The sequence below is a fragment of the Lonchura striata genome, chromosome Z (genome assembly GCF_046129695.1).
Source record: "Lonchura striata isolate bLonStr1 chromosome Z, bLonStr1.mat, whole genome shotgun sequence".
NCBI classification, from domain to species: domain Eukaryota; kingdom Metazoa; phylum Chordata; class Aves; order Passeriformes; family Estrildidae; genus Lonchura; species Lonchura striata.
The window spans coordinates 54,572,952-54,585,029 of NC_134642.1; the positions used below are offsets into that span (position 1 = coordinate 54,572,952).

The following is a 12,078-nucleotide window of genomic DNA, read 5'->3' on the forward strand; positions in this document are numbered from 1 at the left end:
ATGGGGATCAGCTATCCCTGCTTGACCTAAGTCCATGAAATTTCTACAACTGGATAAATTACTCCTGGAATACTTGTTAGTGCAGCAGTCCTTTTCTTATCCATAAGACACAAAAATAATCAGAAATGGTTCTGATATAACAATTGCTTGCAGTCTCCTGCCTTTGGGAGACATTATTCCTAAAATATCCAACACTGAGGTGCATCATCATCTTCCTGTTTAGTTTAATATCTAATTTCATAAAATCACAGACTGGTCTGGGTTAGAAGGGACCTTAAAGATCACCATAAAGATTTGAAACCCCTTGCTACAGGCAGGGACACCTCCTACTAGCCCAGGTTCCTCTAAGCCTGATGTAGTGGAATTTATCCTCTGAACTCCCATAATTTATTTTAACCTTTTTAATCACTATACTGATCTTACACATTGTGTCTTCTGAGAATGCCCACAGTATGACAGTCCTGGCTCACACCATGTGAATTCCTGTCAAACCAGTTTCTAAACACTCTCAACAATGAAGTGCATCAGATAGTTATTGCTCTTAACATAACCCAAAAATAAACACACAGAGTTTTTTTTCCCCTTTATTTCAGCTGCTATTTTTAAGAGATCTTTGAAACATGGCAAGCCATTTACCAGGAATTTTGAACTTGTGCAGTAAAGAGTCACATCAGCTGAAAAGGTTTAAGATCAGGAGCTGACCAGGAGTCGACATATCTTTGGAATGCATTACAGTGTTACCCTGGCTGCACTAGGGGAGAAAATAATTTTAAAAAAGCAATCTCATTTCAACTTCACTTTTTTTCTTATTCTTTATTTTTCACAGTTAAAAAATTCTTATAAAACAAATGTTTTCTTCAGTCTCAAGGCTAAAACAGTAAACCTACAAAAGCAAATATCTAAAGAATCTATACTTTCTTTACTTAAAATACATAAATATTATGCAAGGAATTAAATTTGTTTACTTTATTTGTATATCAGATACAGACTTTTTCCAGTTCTCAAAAATAGGTATGGCTAAAATGGGAGGTCTTAAATCCTCAGTGTTATTCTTCCATGCTGTTTAAGTACATACAATAAAACTATTACTAGAAATTCAAACTCTTTTAACCCTATTGTAAAATTGAGTTCTTTTTTTTTTCTTTGCTCTAAAAAACATTCTTCAGAGGAAAACCAAGAAGACAAAAGATAAATACTATTTTTGCTATAAAAATTCAAATAGAAAAATATATTTTTCTATATTAGCTTTATGAATATAAACTATAATAGCATCAAAATTCCTAGGACTGTTGGCACAGCATAAACATTAACTTTTCTTATTTAGAGCTATGTTTCAATATTTGCAGATGATAAAAATTAGATGTTTGAGTTGCTTTAAGACATCCTTCTAGTTTCAGACGAGCTACTGCCTCTAGTCATTAAAGAAAATTCACAACAAAGCTGATAAATAAGAGCATTTATCATAATAAAAGAAAAAAGTACCAGATACTAAAGGAAAGGGGGGAGAAAGGGCATCCGAGAATTGCGTGTCTCAAGAGATACAGCACAGAAAATGCTGATTAAGTACTACCATCTAAACCAAAAAATAACTTCTTTCCCAGCTAAAAAAACATACAGTAACCATTAAAAAAAAAAAAAAAAAAAAAAAAATAAAACCAGCCAGTCTCTCCAATTCAGTCATCTTAGGTTTTTAAGTCTTTAAAGCACCTCTGCATTTCTGCATTGCTCTCCTCAACACTTCTAAGATTTGATTACCTGTAAAATTGTTTTCTCCTTCAGGCTGGAGATTCAACAAGTTTTTTCCTCCATATTCTGTCATGCAGAAAAGAAAGAAGAACATCTTCCATTATATTTGCTTTTGTAAAGTCTACCCTACAATTTTGTAAAGATTACTCTACAATTTGCAGTGTGTTAGTGCATTTTGAAACTTCTTTTTCACCCAGCAATAGGATGTGCATACATTTGACACAACCTTTAATGTGACACGCTCCAGCAATTCAAGTAATTCATACAATATTCATATGCCTATTATCTGCATTGGCAATTCATTTGCTTTTCAGAAATCAGTATACACAGAAGTTTAAAATTCTGGTTTTGTAATTTTAGAATAATAACCTGAAGTTGACATAGCTTTAACAAAAAAATCTTTGCCAGTGTTGGACTACAGTCCTAATATTACCTCAAACTGATCTTCACGTGTAGCATCATCACCAGTTTGCAAATTTCATGGTGTTTCTTGAAAGTTTACTTCACATTTGTTTTAAATTCAGTAACTGCTATCCTAGAATATTCTTTCCTGTATAGGAAATATAAAAACAATTTATTCCCTAAATAATGCACATTTTATCTTTAACCAGAAGTTGAAAAACAGTTTGATTTCTCATTAATATAATAACTTGTACTAAAAGCATATTAATTTTTGACCTGTGTTCTCTTAATGTCACAATCACTCTTCACACAGCCTCTTGAACTCTAAACTTGTTTGTAAAGTGTAGATGATTTCTTACAGAATCTACTAATACGTTCCTTATGCATACCCCTAGAAATATGTAGCACTCTAAATTAGATAATATTGTGTTGCCTTGCTCTTCAGTTCAAGGCATGTTTTCTTATGTTCCTTAACATGGAAAATTCCTATGCATTTTTAAGTTTGAACCAAAGTGTTCTTACATCTTGCATACATAAAACATTGCACATCTGTCATAACATTCTCACCTGTTACAAATAAAAAAAACAAGGAAATCTGAGGGTTTCATTTTCTGTGACATTTCTGCCTCTCTCAAAAGTTTGGACATGCAATATAATTTTTATAGTCATTTGCTCAGTCTGAAAATTTCATTCAAGTAAACCTCTCTAGATTTCCATCTTCTGAAAACTGGCTTTTTATTTAGGCTAATTTTAAACTAACTAACTTTCAGTCCCTGTTTTTCACTTGACATAAGGAACTTTAGGTAACACATGGGAAATACCACAGACTGTAACATCTCCCAGTCTCTCAGACAGGACACAATAATCAAAGAGAGCATTAGCATCAAGCAACATTTTCACAGACCATGAGTGGCTAAACCATCACATCTCTAAACATAGCTGACAGCTTGCCCTTAAAGAAGGATTAGAAATGCCTCCCAACAATAGGCCCAAGTCTATTACACTTCTTTTCTGCAGCTATATAAAGGGTGAGAGATTCCATATTCTGCTAGCTGTGCAGATCTTCTTAGCACATCTGAGATCGTCAAATCAGGGTATGAGACAAAGATCAGTCAGGGTAGGATCCTCAGTGTCATACTCCTGGTGTCATGTCATTAAGTGCTAGAGAAACCATTCTATAAATGTTCAAATTGTATCTGTGGAGAAAATTGAAGCAGCATCTCTTCTTCAAATCTACTTTTTGCTATCATAATACCTGCTTTAAAATTATATCCTTGCAGAAAGACCTTCCACATTTTAATAATTTCTTCCTTGGAAAAGCATCCACTAAACTTTCAACTCACATACACACATATTTAAACCACTAAAAATATAGTACAGTTGGAGAAGAAATTTAGCTAAAAAAATTTCTGTTGGGAAAAATCAGACCAAGAAAGTCTAACAAATACAAATACTATTCTGCAGTTATACCAAACTGACATTTTTACTGCTGTCCACTGAAATGTTTAACCAGCCCCAGATTATTACATTTGCCTTTTTATTAATCTTATCTACAATGTCATGTTCCCAGACTACTACAAACATTGCATGAAGTCTTGTCTTTATGGTAAATACGCACTGTCTGGTTACCTAGGTGCAGCATAAACTATTTTCTATGAACCAAAGACAAAATTAAATATCTGAAAATGAAAACCTTAGGGAAAAAAGAAAACTGACATTTGCTGCCAGAATATATTCTTTATAGTTAAGCATTCATACTTTCCTGTCAAATTTTCAAGCAATTATAGTAAACAATATTTAGTAATTTAATTTTAAATCTTATGCTAATTGTCAGTGACCTTTGAACCTTGGAAACAGTGCTATGGCAAATAAAATTATGGAATCTGATTTCCTATATGTTGTAAGCAATGAAACTGCTTTAATTGACACTGATGTATATTTGCAATAACTTTTGTGTAATCTAAAAATCAATGCCAATATTAGCTCCCTGCATACTGTTTTTATCAGACTGCTTATTTCTTTAGAATTGGAGATACGCAAAAGCAAATATTTTGCATAAATATACCTTTTAAATCCCAGTGTAGTTTTCATGCATGCCATTTATGTGAAAAGCTTGCATATCTTTCACTCATGTACACACAAATAAGGATAAATCCTGTCAGATCTAGGCTGCCTTCAGGAGATTTTGCTTCCAGCTGATTTTTGATTGATTGTCAAGCATGCTTCACCATGACTAAGTGGGATATCATTGTATTATCTGGTGTCAATGCTGCAGTGTATTGTAGATAGCTGAAACAGGGTTACAAAAGAAACTAAAAGTAAAATTATTCACTTTGATTGTGGCTTTTTTCCAATTTTTATAGGGCATTCTAGATTTTAAACCCTTCAGTCCTGTTGTGTATTCAAAGATATTCTTGGCAAATATTGCTAATATTTCTCTCCTATTTTATTTTTCTTTGTCTCTGTACTCTTTGTTTAAATGTCGCAAAGCAAAATACAAATACAAACATATAAAATGTATTTAAAACTTTATACCAAGAAAGGTATCTTTGTTCAGCATCAATAAAAACATTCTGCTATCTGGATATAAGTATTCATTAAGAATTCAGGTAAATTTCAGACTAGGCTTTGAAACAATCACAATAGCTGCTGTAGGGAGTGGAAGGAAGGTTGGCTTTGTGGTTTCAGCCCTCTAAACCAGCATGCTGGACTGAGTATTTTCCTATTGTCATAAAAACCACAACAACTTACAATTGTTCCCAAAAAGTAAAAATGCTAACAGTATATTTTGAAAGTATGGTGCTAATTATATAAGCTATATACTAAATAAAAATGAATTGAGGAACAATGAAGAGAATAACAACACTCAAAGGTCTTGCTCAGACACAGCACGGGGTCTGAGCCCTGATCTCACAGTGGTTAACCCTGCTGTGAATGCATAGACTTCATTAAGCTTCATCCTTTATATATTAAAAAAAATGAATATATAAATAGAAAGCAAATATTGCACAGATTTTACAGTGGAGGGAGGGGGGAGGGAGGAGGTGCAGAATCTGAATTGGGAAGCATCCAGCTACAGCTCCAGTCCTGTTTTCAAAGGCTGTTTATTCATATTGTACTCCTTAGCAAAGAATCTAATTTTCATCATAGTTGCAAAGCAGAAAAAATAGTGAAGCATTATCAAATATCTGGAAAATTTTGCTTCTCAAAGAAATAACATTTTCAACATGTAATTGAAACTCAGTGTGATGTAAATTAAGTCTTTATATTAGAAGCCTTAAACCATACAAGCCCCTTGTAATAATTTCAGCTGTAGCAGAGGACTCTCTTCTTTCCTGTGTCGTTTTCTAGCAGCATTAGTCAGATGTCAGGATGTACCTCATGTACCACGAGGATTCATACTCCAGAGAAGGAATCATTGCCACTCTTCTCACTCCAGGTTCCTTGCAGCAAACTGCATTTGGGAAGAAAGAAAAATAGGGGGAAAAAAAACCCAGACAGCTTCAAAACATTAATTTTTTTAGCTTGCAGAAAGATGCACATTTTTGTGAACAGTGAAATAATCCATTTTAAAAATAAATCAATTAAAAGAAAATTTCCATAAGCCAGATTTTGTAAACATCACAGAGTCCCAGCACACGCACTGTATCTGTAGTTATATTTTACTTAGAAAACAAACCATCGACCTGTAATTTGCTTCTGATGTAGCCCAAAAGCACGTTATTATATTAAACCTTATTTATGTCTGTAAGACCCTCTTACCTACAGCTATTTCAAGTGTAGTGAAATAATGTAACACTAATCACTAAGACTTTTATTCCATAATAGATGTTTTTCTCACTAAATCAATTCAAAGGCTAATTGGGGTGGAAGGTGACTATCTCTAGTGGTTATAAACACATTTGCATTGCTATCAATCTTTTACCCGGCTGATGTTTAACGAGGCTGAACCGAGCTCAGCGCGGTGCCGCCTGTGCCAAGGCGTAGTCAATGCTGCCATCCAGTGGCACCGCCAGCGCGGGAGGACAGCCACCAAGGGCTCCTCCAGGTGGATGACCGCCGTAAAGGATTCCTGCGCTCGGCTCCACCTTTGTCCCGAGGGGCCGAGCGTCCCAGCAGCTCAGCAAGCCTGAAGGCAGCTCTGCCCGAGCTCCCTCAGCTCTGCTGGGCTCCCGGAGCTCGACACAGCTACTGCAGCCGGAGAGGCGTAACAGAGCAGCAGACACCCCACAATGTAAAACAGACAAGCCTACCCCCAGAAAAGATTATTGATTCCTCCAGTGTGTTGTGGACCAAAGCCTATGTCTACCATATATTCTGAGTCAGTCAAAACACCTATAAATACCTTCCTGCCCAGCAAGAAGTCTCTTGTCACTTTTTAAATTATGCTTCCTCTCACACACAATTTTAAAAAATTAAAAAAAAAAAAAAAAAAGAAAAAGTGTACTTTAATTTTATCAGGCATATAATTTAAGGTATTACTTAAATTCTTCAAGTTTCAGGTGTCAGAGAATTATAGAAGCCAGTTTGCTTTATAAAAAGATCAACCCTGAACATGTCTGAAACAGGTGATATGATTTTTCTTAGAGAAACTTAAACAAACATTTTTGGGATGAAGAATGTTTAAAAAAACAACATTCTTTCAGCATTTGCCTAATGAGAAATACGGAGAAGTGTGACAGAAAGCATCTGGTTTTCTACCAGCGAAGTTATTGGAGCTGTTTTATTTACTTTGTTTGTCTGAAATAGTGAGATCATCCAAGTCAGCTCAGCAGTTCTTTTCTCTGTGCATCATTTCTGTGTGGATACCTTGCAATGAAGTGTATATCCCCCTTCAAGACAGGAGGCTCTAAATCAAGTATTTTGCATTTTACCCATCATTAGCCAGATTGCTACAAGCATTATCTACAGAAGCATCATACATAGTCAACAGCAAACATACAATAATAAGCAAGCAGCCAATACAATATTTATGAAGCTACATTATTACTAGATGCTCTCTAGAGTTTTACAGCCAGAAACTTGAAGTAGCCAGTTGCTCTCTGATAGCAGACTGCATTAAGTGAAGCCAGATTTTATGATTGCAGAATTTTGCTTTCATGTGCACAATGTTGTAGTAAACATTTTATAAAATGCAAGTTATGATATTAAGGCAGTGGGCAAAAACATGTATTCTGTCTGTTATTACTGAGATTTTGTACGTATAGTGTCAGAAGACAGTATTTCCTCTGAAATATTAATGCTGCAGCATGCTACTTTACACTGCAAGTAAAGATAAGACAAGCCTTTGTGTCAATGAGCACAGAGGCTAAAATGAGTACAAAAATAGAAGTGGAAGCCCAAGGGAAAACAGCATCAGAAAATGAACAAAATAAAATCAGAATTAACTACAAACACATATGCATAAGGGTAGTTAATTGCACTTTCTCTAGCTACAATGAGAATTTACATTGCTGTTTAAAAGGAATTAGAGGGCACATTTGTTAGATGATAAAAAATATTTTCAAAGTTTTCTCAAGACTTAAATCAAGAATACACATTGTAAAAATAAAAAGGTCCAGAATAAAAGTTCACTTTTGAAAGCCTGTGGCTAAACAGTGAGTGCACATTACAAAGAAGATCAAACTCTCTACAAATGTGGTGTATATTTTTTTAATGCGTTCAGAGATCACAACTGATGTCACACTGATATTTTTAATTTCTGCCTTGAGGACTTTTAAACAGAGATGCATATAATTAGAAAGCAACTGAACAGACTACATTTTCTCATTTATTAGCTGCTCAGAAATCAAGACCTTCACTGATTACTGAAAGTTCCAAAATATAACAGTTTGAGACAAATCTATACATGGTGTAAGCAGAAATGAAAAATTAGAAACTATGTGCAGACAAAATATGCCAGGTATCAAAACAAGAATTCTAATTCGGAATGGATAGCAATTTTCCATTTCAGATTATTTTCCTTGACATTGTGAAATATTGAAACACATTCTGAACAGCAATTACAACTACCAACAACCACTACCAAAAGACACACATAAACCAAAAAACCACACAAACAATGACAAAAAAGCCACAAAGCCTAGAACATAAAATAATCATTAAAAACTCTTCAGAACTATATATCATGAAAAGTTAATGTGTCAGGGCAATCAAGACTGCAGTCAAAAACCTGCCAGTTGGAATAATATTGTACCTGTTTCTGAATTTCCTTACCATTGCTATGCCACAACAATAGAGGGGACATATGTGAAATTAGACCCTTTGACTATGACCAGATAAAGCTATTCAGTAACAGTCTAAGCTAAGCTTCAAAAAATTCTAGTAACATCAGCACAATGACAAGCAGAGAGAGGCTTTACAGCCAACAAAAATATCAAATTAAAGGGCAGCATTTTATGAACTTGCATTTCTGATTATCAGTTTCTCAAGTTCTGCAATTATTGCACAGAATTATCACTTATTTCCTACATTTATTTCTGTATCACTCATTTCCTACACGTTCTAATGCACATTTTCAAAAATGTGAAAAAAATGTAAAAAACCCAGACAAACAGATCAAAAAATCACAATAAAACAAACAAACAAACAAAAATGCCAAAACCCCATCCCCTAACATAAAAAAAATCCCAAACAAAATTAAAAACTCCAACAAACTAAAACTAAGTTTTGGATAAGCTCTTTTGGATAAGCTCTGTATGAGAGTTTACATGTTGAACTCATGCAGAAAGATTAACAGCAAGACTTTCCATTCATCTAGTGTCTAAAAGAGGCACTTGCCAATTCACAAAGCAATCAGGCAACTTAATTAAAGAAAAAATAAAATTCAGTAAGGTCATTAAACTGATAAGTACTGCTTATGACTGAGAACATTCCTGAACTATTTAATATTGAGAGAGTTGATTACCTGGAGATATGCTAGTATAATATTCCCTTTTTTCACTCACTTTCTTAGGTATCTGATGATAAACACAGACAGCAATAGACTACTCTGCTCAATACACATTCAGTCTGCTGTTTCATGGCTGTTCTTCCAATGTGACTTTCAAAACTTTATCTGTTTTCACTCTTAGTATGAATTAAGCATATTTGGAAACACAAAATTAAAAAAAAAAAATCACAAAATTTCATTAGAAATGTTCTTGCAATCTCTTGCTATGCTAAGACTACTTGTGGTTTCTGTATTTCATTAAAAGCTTCACAGCTGTTGATCCAAACAACCTGGCATCTTCACATGACACATGGACAAGAAGTGATCTGCTGAGTTTCCATGCAAACTGATTTTGCACTTCAGCTCTGCAGTTTTATTCACAGGCTGTGACATCCCACTGCCACACTGCAATGACATTACTGTGCTTGCTGAAAAAAAAGGTGCAAACAAGCATGGTGTTACTGATGTCCACAAAAGAACATTTTACCTCTGCTAAAAGGATTTCCTTTCTGAATAGCGTGTGAGTATTCTAAAGTTTAAAACTGTGACAAATTACTATTTTTTTATTTTGTTTTGTTTTGATCTAACAGCAGCATTCATATTTTTTAAAAAGGTAGTTGCTTCTTGTATGGTAAGATCATCCACATGGAAGCAGATGTAGTTTTTCTGCTAAATCAAATCCTAATTTATATCACATTTATCCAGCAGAAGTGCACTCGTTTTGTCACACTGAAAAGTAAATTTTAAGGAATTTAAAGATTTTAGTTAGTTAGATTTTTGATTTTAGTTTAGTTAGTTAATGTTTAGTTAGCTGGGTTTATAATGAAGAATATAGAAATTGAAAAATAGCTTTTAGGAACATAAGACAATTGTGGGCCTCCTCTGTTCTAAAACCAATTGAAGACAAGGAATGTGAGCTCTACCAAAGTTCATTTGTCATATTTGCATTGAACAGGTAGAAACAGAATAAGGAAGACTTAATTTACTTCTGCATTTTGGGACCCCTCCCCATGAAAGGGACCACTGACCCATTTCAAGGAACAAACTATGCATGCTTAATAGCTTTTGAAATGATTAGCATATGAAGTGAGGAATGGGATGTACCAAAATGATGAATATGTATTTGTATTTTGGGTAGTCAATACTTTTATGGATAAAAGGACTCTAATCATCTGAAAGGTGCAGTGTGTATTTGGGAGCTATCCCGCACACTGCCCAATGTCAAATAAACATATACTTTCTAACCTTAAACTGTTAGAGATTTTTTGTCCATCACAGTTGGATATCGGTACTAGATCAATATCCATATTTTTTTAATAAATCAATACTACGTTATTATCTATTGAAACATAATTGTAAACTTTTCAGTACAACAGATTTCCTTAAAAGGGTCTCATAGGCAGGTTTGATCTTTCTATTATAAATTTCATTTAATTGTAAGCTCTTACATTTATATTACTGCTTAACATGCACTCTCACTGAAATGTGAGCTGACAATTCATATCTGTATTTATTCATGGTAAGCTTTCTGCTTCACAACTACTGAAAGTGTAGTATATTCATTGTAGAAATAATACTTCCTGTTATTTCCAACAACGAAGGTCACACCAAGCTTCACATGAAAGGAAATGTAATGTGTCATGTTTTCCAGTTGAGGCACACCTTTTAAATTCATTGTTATAATCATCTCTAATAGAGCATTTCTGTAAATTTATTTTTTCCCCTAACTCCATTTTCTCTCTTTTTAGTCAGAAAAATTGTTTATGTATATCACCCAAATAGGGGAAAAATTAACAAACACAGATGCAAAACTTACAAATAAAGCAGCGCAAACCACTGAGGCTTAGGCCTGTCTATGGCTGAGTTTCATTCATGTATTCTTATCTCATTAGCAAAATCTTACATTTTCAGGGTATGCAAAGAAAGGATTCCAAAGAGATTCATAAGCTGTTGAGCTTTGTGTTCATATTAAACCAGATCAATAACTGCATAGCTCTAGTTCCATGATGAAAGATGTGGTCAATTTTTAATTCAGTTTTCTCTGCACACTAGTACCTCAGTTTGTAGCTTGTCATCAGCACACACCAACCATAGCTACTCTGCTAATTTCTGAATTACACACTCGTACATTACACTTCCAAAGATATTGAAGGCTCAGAACAATAGATATTGCTGTCATGGAAAGACGGCTTCTGAGAATTTGAGTGCGTTTTTCTGGTTAAAAACATTGGTTTTTCTTTCTGGATTTTGAATTATGGAGATATCATTTGTGCTCTGTCAGTATTTTCAAATGCTCTATCATATAAAAAATGATCTAATGTATAGTTTAAAACAATAATATCAACAATTTGTAAATAAAAATATTTATAGGCTAGTCCTTAAATAAAAAATGTACAATTTTTGTAGACTAGTTATATGAGAAATCTATTGAACATTATTAGAGTGTCTACATTTACAATACTTTAACACATTTAACACAAGATAAGTAGTTGGGCTGGGGTTTGTGTGCATATTGCTTGCTTGAGGTTCTTTTTTTAAGTTAAAAATTTTTGATACTAAATGGAGCATTTTCTGAAATGCTTATTCAATCCCTCATGATATCTCTCAATAAAGCATATTTTATTTGAAAATAATTATTTCCATTCCAAAGTACATATAAGAAGAAATTTCAAATGTTCACTTTAAGTGGCGACATCACAGCACAACTGAAATTACAGTATTTTAGCATCCATAGCAGGAAAACTTAAAAAAGACAAGAAATGCCAATCAAAAACTAATTCAGCTGCAATGTGAGTTTTGTGCCTGTACAAATGGTAAAAAATGTACTTTAAACCCCCATCCTTTCAATCTTCCCAGGCTCAGCTTCACTGCCACATTCTCTATCTCCTTCACTCTGCAGTGCAGGGGGACTGGGGACAGGGCGTGTGGTCAGTTCATCACATGTCTTTGCCATTTTTCCTCCAAAGGGGGAGGACTGATCACAATCCTCCTGTGACCCA

The 12,078-nt window shown here is 34.2% G+C and overlaps 1 protein-coding gene across 4 annotated transcripts in view; it reads right to left on the reverse strand.

Moving 5' to 3' along the window:
* Positions 1-2,185: 2,185 nt before the first annotated feature.
* The window catches only part of CSNK1G3 (casein kinase 1 gamma 3), a 104,288-nt gene continuing 94,395 nt past the window's right edge, over positions 2,186-12,078 (reverse strand). For 3 of the 4 annotated variants that reach the window (XM_021546222.2, XM_077790351.1, XM_021546220.2), the window contains 2 exons: positions 5,527-5,602; positions 2,186-2,296 (listed from right to left, as the gene is read on the reverse strand). In XM_021546222.2, coding sequence (XP_021401897.2) covers positions 5,545-5,602 — 58 coding nt within the window. In that variant the 3' untranslated portion in view covers positions 2,186-2,296; positions 5,527-5,544. Of the gene's footprint in view, positions 2,297-4,418; positions 4,438-5,526; positions 5,603-12,078 lie in introns of those variants that run through there. The other variant, XM_031507303.2, reaches the window with a different exon arrangement.